The 24,540-nt window shown below is 48.1% G+C and overlaps 1 protein-coding gene across 10 annotated transcripts in view; it reads right to left on the minus strand.

The window, feature by feature from the left end:
- The window catches only part of DENND1A (DENN domain containing 1A), a 551,140-nt gene that overhangs the window by 71,592 nt on the left and 455,008 nt on the right, over positions 1-24,540 (minus strand). For all 10 annotated transcript variants that reach the window (XM_058445765.1, XM_058445767.1, XM_058445766.1 and 7 more), the window contains 3 exons: positions 4,519-4,623; positions 4,079-4,166; positions 1,515-1,555 (listed from right to left, as the gene is read on the minus strand). In XM_058445765.1, the coding sequence (XP_058301748.1) occupies positions 1,515-1,555; positions 4,079-4,166; positions 4,519-4,623 (234 nt within the window). The remainder of the gene's footprint in view (positions 1-1,514; positions 1,556-4,078; positions 4,167-4,518; positions 4,624-24,540) is intronic.

Raw genomic sequence — 24,540 nt, forward strand, 5'->3', positions numbered from 1 at the left:
GGTGATGATGGCTGTAATGGCTGTGTGCACAGGGAGCGTGGAGACTTGTAAGATCAGGGAAGGCCTTGGAGGATGAAACACTGGACCTGGTCCATGAAGGATAAATAGGAGTTGATGTAGGAGATGCGAGGAGAACATTCTAGGGACAGGAAATAGCACATAAAAGAAAGTGCAGAAGCTGAAAAGCCATGGTGTATGCTGTAATAAGTGGCTCCTGTACTGCACCATGGCACACTCCCACGAGTGTATCATCAGAGAAACAGTAAGTGAGGCAGGGAGGCCAGATGGGGCCAGCTCGTGAAGGGCCCAGAATGCCAGGCTAAGGGGTCTACACTACGGAGCGTTTTTAATCAAATTCATCACAGAATCAGGTCTGTGGTGGTTTAAAAAAACTGATTCGGATGGAGAGAGGCTGGAACCAGTGGGTACCTAAGAGAATAAGATATAGTAATATAATTATTGGTCTTAACTTTTAGCACAATTTTTGGTAACTGCCCACATTAGAAATTTTGAGCTTTAATTAAAAACATTACAGTTTGACCCAGAAAGCATTCTATGTTGTAGGACAATGGGAAATTTTCACCCACTAATTTATTCCATACTGCTTTCCAAAATTACTCAGTATCCCATTTAAATGGTCCTTTGGAGTATTGAAACTCCCTTTATCAATCAATCAACAAGTCCTTATTACTCCTCTCTGATTTGCCAAGTGCTATGTTTGGCCATACAAGAGGAACAAAGGAAGTCTTTCATGAAGGAATTGCTTACTCTCTGCCAACTGCAGCCACTTCCAAGGGACTTGCCTGGCAGCAGTGCACTGACGCATTAGCAGGAGGGAACACTTATCACTTGATGCTGGAGTTGCCTGCTTCGTGCCCGCCTCCCCAGCAAGACAGGGAGCTCCCCGAGGGCAGGGCCTGTACCCTGCTCCCTGCTGCATCCCCAGTACCCAGCAGGGTGCCTGGCACACAGTAGGCCTTCAGGACACCTCAATTATAAACTGATGGAAGGGAAAGGCAAGAATTCGAATTCTTTAGAGACACTAGAAGCCCTATGCCCCTGAGTCCTGACACATCAAGACACTTCACAACAACAGTCAACCTCCCAGTGATGTGTTCTCCATCTTCCCAGGAGCCTTTGCTGTGAAAGAGGTTACACAGCAGCAAGAGGGACACATTTTTGGTTTGCCTGTGATCATGACAATTGCTCTGGCTCTAGGAGGAGACCCCCCGAATGCTCTAAGACAGCAACATTCCATTCAGCTCTCGTTGGCTGGTTTCCTGCAGAGGAGGAAGCCTCTCATGCCTTTTTCTGCCCCCACCAAGTGATGGCTTTGGACAATCCCACCCTTCTAGTCTCCATCTGGCATGAGAAGAGCCTGGCTTTACAAACAAAGGCATCTCCAGCAGAGAGAATGGAGTGCTCCGGGATGGAAGGGGAAGCACAGGGAAGCGGAAGGCTGCCAGGAAGCTAAGGAGGGAGTCCAGGGGGCTCAGAATTGGGTGCATGCTTACCCGGACGGTGGAGAGCCACTGATGGTACAGTTTGTCACTGCCTGGGGAAAGAGAAGTCAGAGAAGCTGTTACTTAAAGAGGTGATTTGTCCTTGGGAGTCCTTAAAATTGCTTTCTTTCTTTCTTTTTTCTTTTTTTTTGAGATGGAGTCTCACGCTGTCGCCCAGACTGGAGTGCAGTAGTACGATCTCAGCTCCTGGGTTCAAGCAATTCTCCTGCCTCAGTCTCCCGGATTATAGGTGCCCGCCACCACACCTGGCTAATTTTTGTATTTTTAGTAGAGACGGGGTTTCACCACGTTGGCCAGGCTGGTCTCGAACTCCTGACCTCAAGTGATCCACCCACCTTGGCCTCCCAAAGTGCTGGGATTACAGGCGTGAGCCACCACGCTCGGCCGAAATTACTTTCAGCATTCAGGACTTGGAGAACCCTGTGGAGGGTCCCACGTCCTGTTCTTAAAGAGGTGGCAGCGAGTCACTGCCACAGGGTTTCCTTCTCAAACAGAGCTGATCATGCAGTGCCCTGACTGCAAACTCAGCAGCCACCCCACTGCCTGCTGGCTGGAGGTCAGGCTCCGAGGCAGCCCTGCTACTCTCCTCCAGTCGCACCTCGTGGCCTCTCCATCCTGTGCTGCTGTGATGCTGCACCACCTTATGTCCCACCATGGGGAACTACTTAAGGGACCATGGGGTCCGTAAGCCAGCATCCTCGCAGGCCTGCAGGCCCTTGCAAATGCCGCTCCCTTGCCTAGTCACCACGCCCTACTCTCTCTGCTTAGTAAACTTGACAGCTCAGATGTGATGTCCTCTGGAGGCTTCTTCCTTTGAACAGCCCTCGGGAATAGGTAACAGCCATTGAGACATCCATATTCTGGGAAGTACTGTGAGGGGCACCAGAGCAGGAACCCCTAGGGCTGTGTGTCCCATTGAAAGGAGCCTGCTGGACAGACATTGAACCCTCAGAGAGTGAGAAGGAAAGAAAATGGAGGTGTTGTTGGTAAACTCTGTTCATTTTAAATGGTGGGTCTTAACCTACTGAATAAGTGAACTCAGTTTAGCAACACCTAAAGCCTTTCTTCCTGGAACTCACATGCAACCGTTAGAACACAACTCTAGCCCGGCCTCCTTTGTCAAGCCCTCACATTACACAGTGAGAATTAACAGAGCCCTATTCTAACTGCACCGAAATCTGGTTCTACTCCATTTCCTGCATTGGTTTAATTTCTGTTTGTCTTTAGTCATGCATTTCTCTCTCCTACCTAACACTCCTTGAGGGCAGAACTGGGTCCTCTGCTTTTTACTCTATGGGACTCTGGACATAGCAGGTGTTCAGGAAATGCTTATCAGTGACTGGCTGTTGCTGTTCATAGACTTCATGGTGAGTTTCTTAACTGTGCTCCCATGCAGCACGGGCTGGGAGGGCCTGCAACGTTTATAGGTGGATACTGTGCCTTGCTCTGTGAGCTTACAAACTGCCAATTGGATTATCACAGTAGTCCAGAATAGACACACACCCAGCAATAAAAGGGGGCCAGCAGCATGGGTGTTATTTTGCATCTGGTTTTGCCTTCACTGCCAAAGATTGAGGCGATGGGATTTGGAAAGGTGGTCAGATTGGGATTCAGGAGGCAGACTCAGCCACCAACACCTCTCTGGGCCTCAGATGCCTCCTCTGAAAAATGAGAAGACAAGACCTTCAGTTCTTCAGATCTGCAGAGACCAGGCACTCAGCAATAATTTGTCATATTTTAAAGAAACAGGGCTGGGTAGGGTGGCTCACACCTGTAATCCCAGCACTTTGAGAGGCTGAGGCAGGTGGATCACCTGAGGTCAGGAGTTTGAGACCAGCCTGACCAACATGGCGAAACCCTGTCTCTACTAAAATACAAAAATTAGCTGGGTGTGGTGACACGTGCCTGTAATCCCAGCTACTCGGGAGTCTTGAGGTGGGAGAATCACTTGAACCTGTCAGGCGGAGGTTGTAGCAGTGAGCCGAGATCGTGCCACTGCACCCCAGCCTGGACAACAGAGCAAGACTCTCTCTCAAAAAAAAAAAAAAAAAGGCTTACTGCACACGGCCCCCATGCCAAGGACTGTCCTGGATGACTGCACAAAACTTTCCTCATGTGCTCTGATTTAATCTCAACAGGCATCCTGTGAGGTGGGACATGGTACTCTCAGGGCATGGACAGGAACTTTAGCTAAAGAAGGGGAAATGACTCACCCAGGGTCTTGCAGCTTGTGAGGAGGCAGAGTCCTGACTTGAATCCAGGCCTCCTAACTGAATACTGCATGTGCTTCCCAGTGGACCACGCTGGCTACTACTTTAACTAGACTTTGTCTACACAGGGGAAGCAACTGACCCTAGGCTGGGGGACTTCATATGGGCCAGTGTGCATTTTGACAGAAAACGAAGAGGAATTCTTCAAACACTTCAAGGCCAAGCTTGAAATCAGTCTCTTTCTAAGCCCCAATAAAGGAAAAGCAAGTCCCTGCCACTCCTTGTCAAATATGCCCTAAACGATAGCAGCCTGCAGCCCTGGAAGGAAAATGAGATGCTTCTCACCAGCATACTCGCCCATGTTGATTTCCTCTTCAAAAACATCACTGAAACCTTCGCCGGAATTGAGAAGATCTAATCGACCATCAATAAACTATAGAAAGAAAGAACAAAAGCACAACAGCTCATACAAAGGGGGAAAAACCATTCAGCTGGGCACCTTACTGTATCCAAGGTAGGAGTTTTCAAAAAGTAAGGTTCAACAGGCAAGTTTCTTTCTAAAATACCGGCTGTATGTTTATGATAACTTGGAAAACCACACGGCAGATTTGCAAAGGGTCTGTCTGGTCAGTGACTGCCCTCTTCATCCAATCCCCCTCCCCTGAGCCTCTTTTGCCTGGAGCCTGAGTCCCATCCATGCCTGCGGCCTCAGTGCTTAGAGTGCAGACAGCTGCAGAAATCCCCGCCAGGGAGCCAGACCCAGGCCAGACCAGGGAGGGCAGCACCTGCTTGAAGAGCTGCAGCTGCGTGGCATTCTGCAGGAACTGCCTCATGGCTCCAGAGCGGTAGTGGGACACGAAGGCTTCCTCACAGAAAGTGATCGGCTCCTCCTGGGAAGTGCAGAGGGGAGAGGTGGGTCAGTGGCACAGTGTAAGAGCCATCAGTTTTGAAATTCCTATTTGCAGAGCTTCTCCCTCTGCTATTTTTTTTTCTTTTCCTTTTTTTTTTTTTTTTTGAGATGGAGTCTCACTCTGTCACCCAGGCTGGAGTACAGTGGTGCCATCTCGGCTCAGTCCAACCTCTGCCTCCCGAGTTCAAGCGATTTTCCTGCCTCAGCCTCCTGGGTAGCTGGGATTACAGGTGCCCCCCAACACAAGTGGCTAATTTTTGTAGTTTTAGTAGAGATGGGGTTTCACCATGTTGGTCAGGGTGGTCTCAAACTCCTGAACTCAAGTGATCCACCCACCTTGGCCTTCCAAAGTGCTGGGATTACAGGTGTGAGCCACCATGCCTGGCCCCCATCTGCTAACTTTTCTAACCCTCTGATAGTTAGAAATAGCTAGCTATTTCTAACTAATATTATTATCTAATAATAGAAATATCTAACTATTTCTAACTAGCTAATAGTGAAGTAGCTATTATCAAGGAATTCATTTTCTTTTATGGACGAAGAAGCTGTTTCAGAGAGGAAGAGTCATCCTGCAAACTCACAGAGAGGGTGGAAGGCAGAGCAGGAACCAACAGTCAGATTCTACACCCCACCTCCCCTTCCACACCCTAAGGGCTATTTAGGGAGACATGCCCTCCAATGTGAAGATTTCTAAACTTTTCACTTTTTTCACTTTTAGCAGTGGAACTCTTTATTCAGATAGGATTTTATGCAGAAGCAGCCCTGCTAGGCCGGGTGCAGTGGCTCACGCCTGTAATCCCAGCACTTTGGGAGGCCGAGGCAGGTGGATCACCTGAGGTCGGGAGTTTAAGACCAGCTTGACCAACATGGAGAAACCCCGTCTCTACTGAAAATACAAAATTAGCCGGGCGTGGTGGCGCATGCCTGTAATCCCAGTTACTTAGGAAAGCTGAGGCAGGAGAATCGCTTGAACCTGGAGGCAGAGGTTGCGGTGAGCCAAGATCATGCCACTGCACTCCAGCCTAGGCAATAAGAGCAAAATTCTGTCTCAAAACAAAAAAACAAACAAAAAAACGAAAACCCAAAAATGAGCTGAGCCAAGTGTGTTGGCAGGTGCCTGTAAGCCCAGCTACTCAGGAGGCTGAGGAAAGAGAATTGCTTGAACCTGGGAGGCAGAGGTTGCAGTGAACTGAGATGGTGCCATTGCACTCCAGCCTGGGCAACAGAGTGAGACTCCATTTCAAAAAAAAAAAAAAAAAGAAAGAAAAAAGATTTTATACAGAAGGAACCCTGTTACCTGAGCTCCACAATGCAGAGATCAGCTGCTCTGGAGGACCTGGGGGTAGAGCAGGGGTGCTGGCTGGGTTCTCCAGGCTTGGCCACCTTCTCATCCCCCAACATTCCAGGCATCTTTGCAGTCCCTAGGCCACTGGCTGTGGGACATACTTTGAAAACCATTTACACGGTGATCTTAACCAATAGCAAACTGAAATTTTAAAATAATTATTTTAAAGAACGGGGATGGTAAAAAATAAAATATACTATCCAGCCGATTTTGTGCTTATGCTGTTTGATAAGCAAGTTTGCTTTTACCAAACCATATTTTATGAGTCAAGAAGACGATACCCTGAGTTAAAAAAAAAAAAAAATCCTATCCGCATAGAGCTAACACCTCACTTTTTCTTTGAACACGTTTGGAGTGCTTATCTACACAGACAAGTCTTTAATTTCAGTGGTGTATTCTCAATTCTGAGAGATCAGACTTTCAGATCTTGAGCTGAATTAAGGGTAACACCCCACCCCCCAGCCTTGGTAGCAAACACAGAGATGTTTGAAGCTCTACTTTTATCCTATTTTAATGAGTTGCATGAGTGTTAAATTTACTGTCGAGCTTCCGTAAATTCTAAGAGTTCTTCCTGCTTAAATCTAGCCAATATTAACTCAGAAACTGGGCAGACTTACTGCACAAGGGCTGTGAGGATGACCCAAAAATATTAGGGTAAGGAGAATATTTATTTTTATAGTTACACCCTACCTAATTTTACAAAGGATCTGAGGCAGCTTATATGAGCATCTAAAACAACAAAGAGAAACATCAGGGCTGCAAAATACATAGATATATAAAAAGTATTTATTTGGGAAAAAAGTAGCTGGGTATGTAGGTCCTATGTGGCTTCTAAGTTAAGTTACAAAATTAGCTCTGAGCTTCCTGACTGCTGGAGCAAGAAGGAAAACAATGCAACTTTATTTTGTGTACGAGAAAAAACCCCACGCTAGTTCCTTGGGAAAAATAGCTTTATGTGCCATTTATTACTTTGGCATGGGTTTACATCTTCCTTGCTCAACAGCTGAGAAACAGCTAGTGATAACTAACAGAAGCTCAGCTAGAATTCCATTCCTGTGGCTTGGAAGTTTTGTTCTCACTCTTGGGACCAGAGCAGGGCAATTAATTCTCTCTCCAGGTGATCTCATCCATGCACACAGCATCACTCATCCACTGATGATTCCTGACAAATCCTGGCAGCTCAGACACCTTTCCAAAGCTCTATACCCATCCATCTCAACCTCCACCTGATGGCCTGCTGGCGTCTCAAACTCAAAATAGCCTGAAACTTCCAATTACTATCCCATCAAGACTGTGCCCCAAATCTATTTTTTTCTTAACTGTCATTATCCATGGTTACCCACAGTGGACCTATCAGACTTTCTAACTCCTTCCTATTTTACCTGTGAATTGTCTCATGCTCACCCCTGGCTCTCCATCTCACTACCTTGGCGTAGGCCTGGACAGGCTTAAACCACGGTGGAGGTTTAACTCCACGCTCCTCTCCTGTTTCGTCCCTCTTCTACTCCAGCTCCTCTGGCTAGAGTGCTTTCTAAAATGCAAATCAGACCACGTCACTATCCTACTCAGGAATCTGCACAGATGTTACCTTTATGTGATTATTTGACTAATGTCTCTTTTTCCCACTAGACTATATGCATCACGCAGGCCAGAATGGTGTCTGTTTTGTTCAACATTGTGCGCCTGGCAACATGTGTGGCACACACAAGGGCCGAATATGGGTGAGGAAAGGGAGAGCTCCTTAACCAGCAAACACACCCTCCCGAAGCTGACCCTGGCTTCCTTTCCTAGAGTCCTTCTGTGTCACTTTGTCTCTGGCCTTCCACATACCTAATGCTCCAAACACATTCCATGATCACACGCCACATCCTTCCTTCCTCACCTTCTTCTTTGCTTTTGCCAGTTCTATTCCTTCTGCCTGGACTGTCCTCCTGACAGAAGCAGGCCTCTGAGTGGCAGTCACTCATCCCTGCTTGCTGCTCCCAGTGCCGCGTGCACTCCTGGGTGCTGGAATAGTCTTCACTAGTATCCCCTCTCACCAGGAGCTTGAGGGGCCAGAGGCTGAACCCATCTCTATACGCCCCAGGAAGAGCCCAGCTCCTAATTAGAAGCTCAGGGATGTTGGTTAAAGAACCACGAAATGAGTTGAACCCTACTTCCAGCCACAGGAGCCTTGTGGTCTCAGTGTGTCTCTGACACTGCTTGGCCTGATGGTAAAGAGGTCTCAGAGCTCAATGCCAGGCAAGTGCCACCCATGCACAGGGAGTTGAGATGCTCCAAGGAAATGCTCACTGAAGTTGCTGGCATTCACTCCCGGGGCTTTGGCTCAGGGTTGCCAGGAAGAAGTCTGCTGAGGGCCCGATACATTCAAGAGAGTTTGCAACCAGATTCGTAGATGAGAGTAGTCTGAGGCAGAATTTAGCTGCAGGAGAGCAGAAAGAATCTCACCTTTGGGGAGACATAAACATTTTGGGCCTGTTGTGTGCTCATGGGAGGTGATATCCCCCGGACCAGATGTCTGTGCCCTAAAAATGCAACAGGACATGGGCATGGAAGGGAAAGAGTGAGGGGAAATGTGACAAGGCACTTTTTCTGAAAAGAGCTTAAAGAACAGCATCAGATGGGTGAATTAGACATGGGAAGAAAGTCTACCACACGGTGTAGTGTTACCAGGGTGGGGTGGGGTGGGGGGTAAAGTGTCCACAGGAGTCCAAAGAGGAAAAGGCGAATCCTCCAGGGCGGCAGGTCAGAAAACTTAAGTGGACACTTCGGCTGGGCCTGGAAGGGTGAATAGGAGTTAGGTGAACAAATCCTGTCTGTTCAGAGCCCAACTCTTCTATCTTAATCCTGCTGCAAGGCAGTGACGTTGTCACCCAGAACCATGCATAAAGGTCTGAATGGCACCAGGCACAGAGGGCTCTTTTCCCTGGAGCAACTCGCCTTGTAAGACAAAGGCAATAATCATAGTTTAACTCTGTATGAGGCACAGTGCTATGCACTTCACAACTCTTTTTAACATTCTGGAAACTTTCATGAAGTCGAAATTACATTCAAATTTTACAGAGGAATAACTGAGGTAAAGACATCTGCCCAGGTGACAGGATTCAGACATTGCAGAGTCAGGGTCAACAGCTGGTGACCTCCCAAACCCAGGTGTGCAGCATGCATGTGGTCTACTGCAGGCCTGGCTTCTCCCTGCGGCCTCAGTCCTAACTGCTTGCCCTCAGACCTCCCTGGACAGGAGAGTTCTCTTTAAAATTGGAACCCTGGCCAGGCACGGTGGCTCACGTCTGTAATCTCAGCACTTTGGGAGGCTAAGGCGGGTGGATCACCTGAGGTTAGGAGTTCGAGACCAGCTTCATCAACATGGTGAAACCCTGTCTCTACTAAAAATACAAAAATTAGCTGGACATGTTGGCACACGCCTATAACCCCAGCTACTTGGGAGGCTGAGGCAGGAGAATCACCTGAACCCGGGAGGTGGAGGCTGCAGTGAGCCAAGATCAAACCATTGCACTCCAGCCTGGGCAACAAGAGCGAAACTCCATCTCAAAAAATAAAAACAAAAAAAATAAAATTGGAACACTTTAGGTTTTCCTGCACACAAAGCACCAGCCCTTCAGAGACAAACAGCTCCTGGGAGTAAACAAGCTGCTGTGAAGGCTCTTTCTGCCACAGGCCCAAGGCGAGGTGCCAAGCCACTCCCACCAGCTCGTCCACCTTCGTCCTGCAAGTAGAAATGACAGCCCCCACTCCACTGTGCATGGAGAAGAGTAAGGCAAGGTGTCTTGTTATCCTCCCCTTTGTAAGAAGTGCTGATTTAGTTCTCCTAGGAGGCTGATTAAGCCCTTTGTCTTCTTAGGTGACACTCTAGGCGCTGGGGCTACTGGCTGATAGCAATGTTAATTCAGGGAATTCAGGCCGTGAGTGTTTAAGCTTAGATCACATTAGCAGAGTTTTCCAAGTATGGCCTGAAGGACAGTAAAACACAGCTGCTTAACCCTGTCGAGAACTTTGTTACAAAAAGACAAGTTTTACTCCTGGATTATCTTCTTGATATATGGAATCCACTGGAAACACTATCATTAATAAGTTGAATCCTTATTAACAGGTAAAATTGGTGATTTCAAAGGTTTCTGATACTTCCAGAAATAAATGACTCTATCCACAGCACTGCTGATTTTTTATTGGCATAAAAATAAAATCTCTCATCAGATTTTTCAGCAAGTTTCCTTGTTCTGAAGACCCATAGAGTATTATATTTTTCCTTTACTGATTTAATTTTTATCAAAATTCTATGTGCACATTTATGAGATTCTTACAAGAAATAGAATCTCAGACCTCTTTATGGACCTTGCTTAACATTTAAAAGAGTTAATGTCAGCCAGGAGTGGTGGTTCACATCTGTAATCCTGGCACTTTGGGAGGCTGAGGCGGGCGGATCAACTGATGTCAGGAGTTCAAGACCAGCCAGGCCAACATGGCGAAACCCCGTCTCTACAAAAATACAAAAATTAGCCAGGCATAATGGCAGGTGCCTGTAATCCCAACTACTTGGGAGGCTGAGGCAGAAGAATCACTTGAACTCAGGAGGCAGAGGTTGCAGCGAGCCCAGATCACACCATTGCACTCCAGCCTGGGAGACAGAGCGAAACTCCGTCTCAAAAATAAAATAAAATAAAATAAAATAAAAATAAATAATAATAAAAAGAGCTGATGCCTGCTGGGCTTCATACCTAGGTGATGGGTTGATAGGTATAGCAAACCACCATGGCACATGTTTACCTGTGTCACAAACCTGGACATCCTGCACATGTACCCCAGAACTTAAAAACAATAAAATACAAATTAAAATTAAGAAAACACATCCTTTTGGAAGATCCATCCACACACCCAAACATTTTTAAGGCACTTACTATGGTCTAGGCTCTGTGTTAGGGGAATGTAAACATGAATAAAATAGAGTTGGTACAAACAGTAATAACTGTATGAGGGATGAGAAGTGGATGAAAATATAGATAATGTAAGAATGGCAGAACATTATGTTCATAGCAGCTCTACTAACATCAGCCAAAAGATGGAAGCAACCCAAGGGTTCATCTGTGGAAGAACAGATAAACAAAATGTGGCATATACACACAAGGGAATATTATTCAGCCCTAAAAAGTAAGAGATCTGATACATGCTATAACATAAAGGAACCTTGAAGACATTACGTGAAGTGCAATAAGCCAGTCGCAAATAGATCAACGCTGCGTGGTTCCACTTGTATGAGGTACCTAGGGTAGTCAAACTCACAGAGACAGAAAGAATGGTGCTTGCCAGTAGCTGGGGCAGGGGGAAGGGTGAGATTTTAATGGGTACTGAGTTTTGGTTTCACCAGACAAAAGAACTTCTGGAGATGGAACAATGTGAATGTACTTAATGCCACTAAACTGTGCACTTAAAAATAGTTAAGATGGTAAATTTTATGTATATTTAAGGACAATCAAAATTTTTAATTAAAACTTTTTTTAACTTAAAAAAATAGAATAATGGAATATTTATAGCAGTGGAAGCTGGGAGATGGGTTCACTGACTTTGTATAAGTTTGAAATTTTCCATAATAAAAAGTTAAAAAGGCCAGGCACAGTGGCTCACGCCTGTAATCCCAGCACTTTGGGAGCCCGAGGCAGGCGAATCGTCTGAGGTCAGGAGTTTGAGACCAGCCTGGCCAAAAAAAAAAAAAATTAGCCAGGCATGGTGGCGCACACCTGTAGTCCCAGCTACTTAGCCAGCTATTGGAGAGGCTGAGGCAGGAGAATCGCTTGAACCTGGGAGGCGGAGGTTGCAGTGAGCCAACATTGTGCCACTGCACTCCAGCCTGGGCAACAGAGCAAGACTCTGTCTCAAAAAAAAAAAAAGAAAAAAAAAGTTAAAAAGGAAAGCTCCTGTTATCAAGGAATCCTGTCTAGTTCAGGGAGCAAATAACAACAGTACAGTGCGACAGCTAGCACACCAGAGGGCTGGTTTTTGTCTTTGATTTTTTTTTTTTTGGTAGAGGCATCTTTATGGAAACTTAAAACTCTGTTTCTATTTGATCAATTTAGATGACACAACATGGTGGAGTGAGAATGTGTCTTGGGGGGAAAGACCTGCATTTGAACCTTGACCGTACTAGCTATGTGCTCTTAGGTGACTAACTTGTCCCTCCTCATCTGTGACAATTATACAATGCCAACCTACCTCACAGGGTTGCTTTGAAGATTAAAACAGATTATAAACAAACAGATTCTTCCACAATAGACTTTCAACAAATAACTGTTTCCCCTGAGGGTGGAGATTGGGTCTTATCAGGGCTGGCAACATAATATGCAAGACCATATATAAAACAAATATGTAGGAAAAAAGTGCTGTTAAAATATAGAAGTGCCAAACTAAAATATAAACCTTTTTTCTTTTATGGTGTCTTTTTAGACCGATCATGATACTTTTAAATTTACTATTTAATGTCATTCTAAGAAAAAGTAAAAAAGTAAATTATATTGGCATGAACTTTGTCATTTAGCTTGGCCTTGTGCAATGCCAGTTTTAAATGCTAACTCATACGTACAATTGTATTTTATAGCTTGTACATGCATTTGTACATTTGTATTTTGTTCTCATCAGACAGTGGAAACACTGCACAAAACTAACTCCATTGTTTTTATTTCACTTTTTTTTAAAATTTTTTTTCAGAGATGGAGTCTCGCTCTGTTGCCCAGGCTGAAATGCAGTGGCACGATCTCGGCTCACTGCAAGCTCCACCTCAGGTTCACGCCATTCTCCTGCCTCAGCCTCTTGAGTAGCTGGGACTACAGGTGCCCACCACCAAGCCCGGCTAATTTTTGTATTTTTAGTAGAGACGGGGTTTCACCATGTTAGCCAGGATGGTCTCTATCTCCTGACCTCATGATCCTCTTGCCTCGGCCTCCCAAAGTGCTGGGATTACAAGCGTGAGCCACTGTGCCTGCCTTTTTATTTATTTATATTTTTTGAGATGGAGTCTGCCTCTTTCTCCCAGGTAAGAGAGCAGCGATGTGATCTCGGCTCACTGCAACTTCCGCCTCCTGGGTTCAAGTGATTATCCTGCCTCAGCCTCCTGAGTAGCTGGGATTACAGGCACCTGCCACCACACCTGGCTAATTTTTGCATTTTTCATAGAGATGGGTTTTCACCATGTTGGTCAGGCTGGTCTCAAACTGACCTCAAGTGATCCACCTGCCTCGGCCTCCCAAAGTACTGGGATGACAGGTGTGAGCCACTGCGCCCGGCCTATTTCACTTCTTGCTATCTGCACATTCTCTATCTATCTCCAGCTTACTGATGAGAAAGGAAAGGAACCATGGTTGTTTTATCTTTGCCTTTCCTTCTATGTCATCATTTTCAGGATAAATGGTTGGCTAAGTACAAAGTAACACAAATAAGAAATATGATAGGTTTCCTTGGTCATTCATATTTCTTAGAACATCACAGGCTGAGTGGGGAGGATCTCTTGAGCCCAGGAGTTTGAGACCAGCCTGGGCAACACAGAGAGACCCCGTCTAGATGCCATCTCTTAAAAAAAAAAAAATTAGCCGGGCGTGGATGGTGGCTCAAGCCTGTCATGCCAGCTACTCAGGACGCTGAGGCAGGAAGAAGTCTTAAGCCCAGGGCGTCAAGGCTGCAGTGAGCCATGATCACACCACTGCACTCCAGCCTGGGTGATGGAGCAAGACATCTCAGAAAAAAAAAAACCAAACAAAAACAAAAACAAAACAAAATAACATTATTGCCTTCTTTCTGTATTTGAAGCAAGTTCTGGTTCTAATGGAAAGTGTGGCCTCTTGGGGCTGTCAGACATGGACATGTTGACTTTGTGAGTACGTAGAGTCCTGCTGAATGTCCCCACATCCCGGGTCCACTGGAATTTGGTGCTGCAGGCACTAGAAAGCTGTATGGGGTTGGGATGGCGAGGCCCCATGGAGACACATATTCTGTGCACGTCTCCTTTGCTAATGTCCTTACTCTACTGTCCCATTTATAAAACACCAGTTCAGGCCAGGTGCAGTGGCTCATGCCTGTAATCCCAGCACTTTGGGAGGCTGAGGTGGGCGGATCACGAGGTCAAGAGATGGAGACCATCCTGGCCAACATGGTGAAGCCCCGTCTCTACTAAAAATACAAAAAATTAGCCAGGCATGGTGGCGGGCACCTGTAATCCCAGCTACTCAGGAGGCTGAGGCAGGAGAATCGCTTGAAATCAGAAGGCAGAGGTTGTAGTAAGCCAAGATCGTGCCACTGCACTCCATCCTGGGCAACAAGAGAGAAACTGTGTCCTAAAACAAAACAAACAAAACAACCCCACACCAGTTCAAAGGTAAAAATGTTAGGAATTTCAGGATGGTGACAGCAGAGCATTAAGCCAAGCCTGGGGCCCTGTGTGACTGCACAGGTCCATGCGGGTGGGGCCAGCCTGGTTCCTGAGCATGACTCTCAAGGCTCTAAGTGACCTTCTCCAGCTGCCTTTCTTGCTTATGACACCCTGTCCACCTCATTCACACACACATCTCCTCCTACAGAGATTCTGGACTGTCCACCACACCCTAAGCATTTCGTGCACTCTCACTCCTGGCTGCCTTCTTCATGGTACTTCCTTGGGGAAACCTTACTTGAATCCTTCAGATGAAGAGGACCCCATCTCCCCCTCACTGTCTCTACCAACCACCACCTGTGCCCAGGTGGACTGTCCCCAGCACACTGCAAGTTCCTAGAAGGCAGGCTTTGATTCATTCACTCCGAGAAGTGGCAGATTGGGGGGTTCCAGTCTCAGCTCCGCTCCTTGCTGCCCTTGGTGCCACCCTGGGGAAGTGACTACACCTCTTAGATCCTCATTCTTATCACATGTAATGTGAGGAGAGCTACCTGCCTCCAGGGACTGCTGGGGGATTAAGCATGGATGAATGAGATGGTGGAGGTTCACAGTTCTCACCCTTGGCTATGCACCAGAATTACCTGGGTTATTTTAATCCCCAATGCCAGAGTCACAGATTTTGAAATTCCCCAACTGACTCCAGTGCAGCTAAGGCAGACAACCCCTGGTGCAGGTGAAAGTGACCAGCACAGAGCCTGGACCCACTTGACAGTCCTTTTTAAAAACTTAAGAATAAAGCAAGCTGGGGAATTTGGCCCCATTTCTCACCAGCAGTCCCATCTCAGTTGCATTTTGTTTAAATGCCTCCAAATTCCCTGCTGGGGCCTCAGAATCCCTCCCAGAGCTGGGAGCAGAACACTGTGCTGGTCTGATGGCTTCTTCTTACAAAGTCAGCTGTGGCAGCTGCCAAGGAGCCAGGGTGAGGTCTCGGCCAACACGGAAAAGGCTAGTGTGGTGTCTGGCCAAAAAAATGCCAAGACATTGTTTACCAGAAGGCTGAGAGAGTGGGGCCAGCAGGCTTAGATGACAATGACTTCAGGTTAGCCAGATACTGGCGTGAGTGTGCGGAGAAGGCAGCCAATGTCTGCTGAGCTCCTGTTTGGGACCAGATGACTTGCATCCTTCACTCACCAAATCCTCGCCAGAAGGGAGATCTTCTGAAATGATTTCCACTTCATGGATAAGGAAGGGATGCCCATACAGGTGAAGCACATGAGCCCTAAGGTCCCAGGGCTCATGGTCTAATGACCCCCCAGCCCACACACAGTCCTTCCCCGCCCTCAGAGGGCCTGGGTTACCAGGGATCCCAGGACCATCAGGTGGACTTGGGAAGGTGGGTCACTGCATGGCCACAGTCAGATGACTCTGGCTGGGGTGGGCGGGTCCATGCCACATTTTGGGGTGACAGGACCAAGGCAGCTTTCTGAACCATTTGCACGGCAGCCGAGGCACGTCAGAAACAGACTCCCAGTCTGGGCCCCTGTCACTATAACAAGCCCTAAACAAAGAATCAATGTCGCATCGTGAAGCCAGCTCACTGTTCAGATGATTTAAGTTAGGGGAAATGTGGGTGTCAGCCCAGAGCTACTCTGATGATTTGCAGGGGCAGGCATGGCCGGGCTGCCGGTATTTGCCCATTCTGGCCGGCCGCTCTGGTATTGACAGAAGCCCCCAAACGCGCTTGCTAGATTACAGTAAAGACATTCAAATCACAGGCGTGTCGGCCCACGCCTTGGCTCCTCTGTGCCAGCAGCCCCTTCCTTCTGCATTAACCGAGACAAACAGGGAGAAGTCAGGAAATTCTGATTAGCGCAGGAACGGCAGATGAGCTGGGAGGCCTGTGGAAGCTGAGGAGACACAATGAAGGTGGTCTTCATGCATACTAGCTAAGATTTTCTTCCCATAAGAAATGCAGATGGGAATCAGCTCTAAGAGGAAAGCAGGTGCAGTGATTAAAAACAGCTACCGCTTGCTGAGCCCTAAACCTGCACTGGGTGGTTTTACATGCATCAGCTCACTTACTCCTCACAGCATTGTGTGTTAGGTAGGATGATGATCTCCATTTTACAGATAAGGAAATCAAGGCTCTGAAAGGGGACGTCACTTGCCTGAGGGTGCAGAGCTGGGCAATGATAGGGCCAGAGTTTGAAGCGAAGTGTCTGTCTGGCCCTGGGGCTCATGCAGCACAATATTATTTATGTTTGATTAAGAGAGGTAATCACAAATTGTATTTCACATATCAGTGGCCACTCAGGGCTGCCCTAGTAGAAATTCAGACAGGGATTCTAAGGTGATGTTGAACAGAAAGGGCTTTGGAGAAATGAAGTGGGTTTGGGCTGCACTCTATGCCTGCTGTAGCCATCTCAACTCTTGAAGCCTCTGTTTCTTACAGATACAATGGAAGTAATAGCTATGTCATGCTCTACACATTCAACCCCATTACGTAGGGTGAGTCCACAGCGCAGCGGTGGCGCAAGGTGAGAGCTGACATGAGCGAGACGGTGACAACCCCTGTGCTGCCGCAGAGCTACAGCTCTCTCCCTGGTACAGAAACCAAATGGGGGCCCACTAAAATCTCGACCTCAAACACCTGCTGGTTCAACCACGTGGCCAGTGCCAGGGCTTGCTTCACTCTCACCGGGGGCCAGATTCCCGGTTGCAACACAATGACACTTGCAGCCAAAGTCCCAAGAAAGGAAGCGCCAAGCTGACTAGAGATTTCCATTTCCCGAGTGAGGAGAACACGGTTTGAGGGAGTGCACTGGAGAGAGGACAGGTGTCAGGGACCTGATAGGCCCCTAGAGCAACAGAAATCTACCCGAAACGCAATAAAAGCAGCAGAACCAATATAGCTGCAGCAATGAGAATATGAGACTAAAGGATCTCAAGGTAAAAAAGGACATGGTGATAAAACAGAAGAGGCATAAATTCATCTCTATAAACGAAAAGCCCTAACCCCCTAACTGAGGAGACAGGCCCCCCTGAAGGTGTGCTGCCCACACGTCGCTTGGTGACACAGTCCTCTGGGGGGTGCTCTGTGGCACTGTCCACACGATTAATTGTCAGACTTATCAGCCCCATGACTCCCTTATTTATTATCACTCCTCCTCTGAACGTCACTCATCCAGGGCTGAGTCTCTGGTGTTGAAACGGGCCTGGTACACAGGAGACTTCGATAGGAAGTTTCCAGTCGTGAGCACGTGGCAGCATCAGGAAGTGGAAAGAGCACCAGGGGAGTCAAACGCCTGACTTGGTCTGGATTCCTTTTCCTTGCCTAGACCTCGGTTTCTTCCTCTGTAAAATGGGAAGCTTGGAAAGTCTCCAAGGTGCTTTCTAATGTGAATGTGTTGTTCCTAGATATAGAAAAGGCTTTTCTTTACGAGGTCTGCCATAACCTCTCACAGAGAAATGTGTCACCATGCACAGTGCTTGATGTAGAGTCGGGAACAGTGAAAGACACTGCGTGGGAATGCAGGCTCTGCCACTTAACATGTCTGGAATGTGGGGCAAGTCCCTAACCCCTCAGAGACCACCTTCTCATCTGCCGAATGGGGGAGCTGCTTCCTACTTCACAGGTCTGTGTGGGGATTGACAATCGAGGCATGGAAAGTGCCTAGTGCGGGGCTTGACTCTTACTGGAGGGGCTAAGAAAGGATCTGTTTTCCACCCCAAATTAGGATGGTTTCCTGCCCAAAGCACACGGCAAGTGATTCTACTCAAGCAGCCCTGTTTCGGTGCATGTGACACGCGCTACCTATGCAGGACATGCGACAGGGCAGTGGAGGCGAGACCTCAATGTACAGCAAGAAGAAAAGGAGCCTCCACGAAGCTGCCTGCTATGGCTGGGACGCCGCAGGACATGGCAACTCTCTGTGGCTGCACGTTGACTTCTCGGAAGAACCCTACAAAGACAGGCTCCTGAGCCTCATCTTACAGAGGAAGGAGCTGTGACTTGCCCAAGGCCACAGAGCTGAAGAACCATAGTTGCACTTGAAGTCAGTTCTCTGACCCAGGCTCCTCCCACGACACCCCCGAGCTCTGAGCACGCTCAGTTACCCAAACACAGTTTTCCCCTGGGCTTCTGGGAAATCCAAGATATGTCAGACGATTTTCTACACAAAAATGTCCTTTTCCATGTTCTGCAGCTGCAGTCCCAGACCGAGGAATCCAGAGTCTCTGGATGGGGATTCTGTACCGCCCAGGGGCTCTGAAGAAATGGGGAAGCAAGTGAATTTCCCTGAGCTCAGTTTCTTCAGCTATAAATTGGGGAAACTACCTACTTCCTATTGTGAGGTTTAAGGTGATATGATGCATGTCAAGCTGCCCGTACTGTGGAGCACACAGCAGGTGCTCAGGGGAGATCAACGTCCTTTGTGGCTCTTTTGACATGCCCTTTGCGAGCTGGGCATCATGTCTTGGATGGGGCCTTCTGTACCTGTCATTCCACAAATATGTGTGACTGAGGTGACTCTGTCCAGGTGGGGTGGGGTCCAAGAAAGGCCACTGGGGGAGGGGGAGGCTTAAAAACCAAGGACCAGGAAGAAGCAGGTGCTCCCTAACTGGGAAGCAGGTGGAGGGCCTGGTGGGGCAGCCAGCCGGGGGTTCGCAGTGAGGAGCTGTGTCACTGGGGCTGGCAGGCACATCATGGACAGGGTGAGCAAAGGAGTTGCTGGTTCCCCTCTTCCTCATTTGGGGGTATCTTCCCTGAGAGCCAGAGATCTGAGATGTGGTGGGTGCCAGACCCTCAAAATACACACACATAGCTCCTCAGCATGTCCGGTACACCCCGCCCAGCCCTGAACAGTGCCTCGAATGTCCAGGGCAGGACTGCATTGAGGGAAACACGGCCAGGAGGCTTCACATTCACTCATGGCCCCTTGCCCCCCTCAGGCAGCCACTGAGTTGCTCCCGTTTCCCTGGCTTCCAGTGCCTGCAGAAGCAAGCAGAGTATGGAGTTGGGGAGAAGCCCCACAAGGCGTGACCCTGACCACCCCGCCCACCGCAGCTCCTCATTCCCCAAACTTCCTACATTCCCATAACACGGGGCTGGCCACGGGTCTCCAGGTAGGTCTGTAAGTCTCCTGCCTTTGTGTGTGATGGGCCCTCTGTGGGGAGGCCACTCAGGCTGGGGAGTCCCCCTTGCCCTTCACCCTTGGAGGATTAACCCAGGGTGAGCTGCCCTGGGATGCTTCCTCCCTGCCCGGGGCTGGGTCAGTGTCCCTCCTCTGGGCTCTGCAGCCCTATGCTCACCTCTGCTGTAGCATTTATTGCCATGCATTACATTGTCTGGCTGCCCGTCAGTTCCTTACTAGATGGTGACCTCCTCAGGGGCAGGCCGTGTCTGACTCGCCTCTGCACCTCCAGCTTCTAGCCCCATGCCTGGGTCAGAGCAAGCGCTCTGACGCTTGTTGCATGAATTATTCTACTGCAAATCAGGCAACAGGAACATTTCTGAAGAAAAGGCACACAGGGTGGAGAGCCAGACAGGCTGACTGAGGATGCGAGGAGGAGGGGTGCAGGGAGGGATGGAAAAGAGAGAATGTATGCGTGTGCTGGGAGGGGCAGAGGAGGGCGGAGGGAGACAGGGAACACCACTTAATTAGACCACATGTGCAGAGCAGCATCTGGCTCCAAGCGCAGCGGTTTACGCCGCTCCTGGAGTTGTCGTGGAGACAACCACATGACCAGCCTGGAGCCAAGACTCAGGGGCAGAAATCCAGATGCACCCCTAACATATTCTGACAGAGAGCAGATGGGCAGCTATTTGCAGGGCCAAAAAATGCCAACTCCGCTCCTCTCCAGACCTGCGTGCCCTCACTGATCATTTTCATCTTGTAAAGTCATTCTTATCTGCCCTGGAACCACCCGTTCCTCTTGTGTAGGAAGCAGTATGAGGGCTGCTATTTTTGTAGTTCTCTGACCACCACAACTTCCGGCCTGTTCCTCTGGTGAGATGTCACCATCTATAATGAGGGGGTCCTCCAGGGCCAGGCTCCCCTGCTGGCTTCCCATCCCAGTCTCTTTCTCCACTAAAAGTGCCTAAATCTCCGTTTAGGCCCCATCTAACAGATCTAGGCCTCGGAGCAACACTGTGCCCAGTATGGGGAGGATGCGGGCTTCGGTGGCTGAGCTTCTGCTCTGCTGGTACTGGCCATGGGTTTGCACTCAGCCTCTCCAAGCTCAGTTTTCCGCTCTGCAAAATGGGGTAACATTTACTTTTTTTTTTTTTTTGAGATGGAGTCTCGCTCTGTGGCCCAGGCTGGAGTGCAATGGTGTAATCTTGGCTGACTGCAACCTCTGCCTCCTGGGTTCAAGTAATTCTCCTGCCTCAGCCTCCTGAGTAGCTGGGATTACAGGCATGCACCACCATGCCCAGCTAATTTTTGTATTTTTAGTAGAGACGGGGTTTCACAATGTTAGTCAGGCTGGTCTCGAATTCCAGACATCAGGTGATCCACCCGCCTCAGCCTCCCAAAGTGTTGGGATTACAGGCGTGAGCCACCTTGCCCGGCCTGTAACATTTACTTTCACAGCATTATTTTAAGGATCAAATAATTACGGAAGAAGCCTGACAATTATAAAACTCTCTATAAACATCAGCTGTTATTACCGTGGCAGTTTTTGACGGGGATAAAAATTTTTAAGAAAAAGTTTAAAATTTTAAGCAAAAATTTTTAAGCAAAAAGCTCAAATATTTTAAGCAAAAAGCTCATGCAGAGCAGTAGGAAAATAAGAAAATCCTAGGGTCTATATAAAGTGATGTTTTATTACCCACATGTATGGCAAATGTCTCTCATTAATGCCTTTGATAAGGTGGGAAACTGTCTGGTGTTGGAGGATCAGGCTGGGTTTGAATTCTGGCTGTTAAGCTTAATAGCAGTGTGATGGTGAGCAAGTGACTTCAAACTCTCTAGAGCCTTGGTTTCTTCCTCTGTAAAATGGGAATCATTGTTCTTAGCTCCCATGAGCTTATTCCAGTTGTGAGAAGTAACTGGGGCAATGTATGTAAACTGCCTAGCATATACCTTCACCCTGTTCCTTTAACGGAATCAAAAAAGGCTGAGGCTGAGGAAGAGCACAGTGAAAAGCATGGGTTCAGCCAGCCTAGGTTAGAATCTCACTTGCTCACTGCATGACCTTGGGGAGGCACTCATCTTTTCCGAGCCTCAGTTTCCTTTTCTGGGAAAGCAGGATAAAAATAGGACCTACTTTGTCAACACTGCTGTGTGGGGTTTTTTTTTTTTTTTTTTTTGAGACAGAGTCTTGCTCTGTTGCCCAGGTGGAGCCCAGTGGCCCGATCTCAGCTCACTGCAGGCTCCACCTCCTGGGTTCAAGTGATTCTCCTACCTCAGCCTCCTGAGTAGCTGGAATTACAGGCACCCGCCAACACGCCCGGCTAATTTTTGTATTTTTAGCAGAGACAGGGTTTTGCCATGTTGGCCAAGCCGGCCTCGAACTCCTGGCCTCAACTGATCCACCCACCTCGGCCTCCCAAAGTGCAGGGATTACAGGCATGAGCCACCGCACCTGGCCTGTTGTGCGGTTTAAAAGAAACAAAGAACACAAATAAGTTATCAATAGCATCCGATAAATGGTTATTATGATCCCCCTCTCCCTTACTGAAGAAATCCTCAACCACTTCAGGAAAAATCATACCTTTTCTGCAGGTCTAGCCTGGGGTAGATGCTACACTGTGTCAAGGGAGAGAGTTGCATTTTTAGTGTTTGGAAAGAAAAAGCAAAGTATGGACACCCACTGAAGCGCGGGCTACTCCGAGTGCATGTTGGGACCCCATCCGAGGCCCCCCTGGCCCGCTGCCTGAGTGGTCCAGGTGCAGGCAGAGGCTTATTTATAAAGCACTGTGGGGGTTCCCGCTGCCGTACATTCGCCTGCCATCGCAGGTGTGGGGAAGGCCTGGCTAAAAATATTGCTAACGTGGGCTTCATGTCGCCCAGCAGAGACTAATGATTGTTTTAAGTAAATATTAATTATAAGAGTTGCCCAGATAGAATGCCAGAGTGGCATGCATACTCCTCCATATACGTATGTAGGTGAAGTGATCATCTGGGGAGACAGCTTCTTATACGCCTCCTTCAGGGAGTTTAAATGTTTGGGTGGGCTGGGCATGGTGGCTCATGCCTGGAATCCTGGCACTTTGGGAGGCCAAGGCGGGCAGATCACTTGAGGTCAGGAGTTCAAGACCAGCCTGGCCAATATGGTGAAACCCTGTCCCCTCCTAGAAGTACAAAAATTAGCTGGGCGTGGTGGTATACTCCTGTAATCCCAGCTACTTGGGAGGCTGAGGCAGAAGAATTGCTTGAACTTGGGAGGTGGAGGCTACAGTGAGCTGAGATCGCACGATTGCACTACAGCCTGGGTGACAGAGAGGGACCACATCTCAAAAAAAAAAAAAAAAAAAAAAAAAATGTTCGGGAGATTCCTGGTTACAATATTTGGTAAGTGTCTTAATATTGAGATACAGGGATTTCCTTATATGAGAGATGATCTTCTCCAGCTGATAAAGGGGTCACGATGGTGTGGAGAACCCAGATTTGGTTTAAGGCCCAGCAGGCTGGGCTGACTGATCTTGGGCAAGTGTCTACCCAAGAGCCTGGATGTGAGAGTCTCCAGTCTTCCATGGTGTTCTAGTTCTAGCACTTCCTAGCTGTGTCTTCCTGAGCATGCTCCTTCCCTTTGAGTTTCAGCTTCTGTACCTGTGTTTTGGAACCCAACATTTGTTGGTCACCTGATCAGTGGTTCCTATAGCCGGCAGCACATGGAGATTCCCCTAGGAGGTTCTTTTCAATGCTTGTTCCTGGGCCATGGGTTAGACCTTTAAAAAGTTGCTCAGATGATTCTAATGCATTTGGGAACCAGGTGTGGCAGGTGATAGTGGTGGTGGTCTAGTAGTACAAGGGTAACAGACACTTGTATGCTCTTACTGTGTGCCAGGTACCTTTCTAGGTGTTTTACATGTATTCACTCATTTAACTCTCGTAACCACGCACGAGTTAGATATTATTGCTGTGTCCACTTTACAACTGGGAAACTGAGCCACAGAAATGTGACATAACTTCTCTAGATTCACATGGGCAAGATTTAAACCAAGGTGGTCATGCTTGGTTCTGTGCCTGACCCAGATGGTAGCACAAGAGGGCGGTGACTCTACTTCTCTTCCTCATGGCTGCATCCCCAATGCCCCACCTTCCAGGGTAGGTGGTCAATATGCCAATGAAACCGTTAGGTCCCTCGGCACAGGCTCCATCTCACTACATCCCAAGGAAGCTGGTCTCACTACTCTCCATTTTCAGATGAAGAAACTGAGGGCAGGGTATTCCATGAGCAGCTGAAGGTCATTTCAACAGTGAATGAAGAGACTGGAATTTGAGGCCAAGCCTGGCTTGCTCCTTTATCTCCTGCTGCAATCTAATGGGACGTGAGAGCAAATTCCTGCTCCAGAAGTTGGGTGTAGATTAAATGTGCCAGGTACAGTGGCTCACGCTTGTGATCCCAGTGTGCTGGGAGGCCAAGGCAGGATTGCCTGGGGCCAAGGCGGGAGAATTGCTTTAGGCCAGGAGTTTGAGACCAGCCTAGGCAACAGAGTGAGATCCCATCTCTACAAAAAAAAATTTTTTTTTTTTTTTTAATTAGCTGGGTGTGATGGCATGCCCCTGTAGTTCCAGCTACTTGGGAGGCTGAGGCAGGGGATCACTTGAGCCTGGGAGGTTGAGGCTGCAGTGAGCTGTGATCATGCCACTGCACTCCACCAGCCTGGATGACAGAACATGGACACAGGGAGGGGAACAACACACTCTGGGGCCTGTCAGGGGAGGGTGGGGGCTGGGGGATAGCATTAGGGAAAACAGCAAATGCATGCTGGGCTTAATACCTAGGTGATGGGTTGAAAGATGCAGCAAACCACCATGGCACACATTTACCTATGTAACAAACACGTCTTGTACATGTACCGTGGAACTTAAAAAAATATATATAAAAAAAAAGATTAAATGAACAAGAGTGCCTCCCCCTCCTCCCAGCCCCTTTTAAATGAAATTGCTTTCCAAATCCTGCTTGGGGACTGCCTCAGTTTCTCCCAAGGTCGTTAACTTCAAAGGCAAGGG

Source organism: Hylobates moloch, unplaced genomic scaffold (genome assembly GCF_009828535.3).
Source record: "Hylobates moloch isolate HMO894 unplaced genomic scaffold, HMol_V3 SCAFFOLD_10, whole genome shotgun sequence".
NCBI lineage: Eukaryota > Metazoa > Chordata > Mammalia > Primates > Hylobatidae > Hylobates > Hylobates moloch.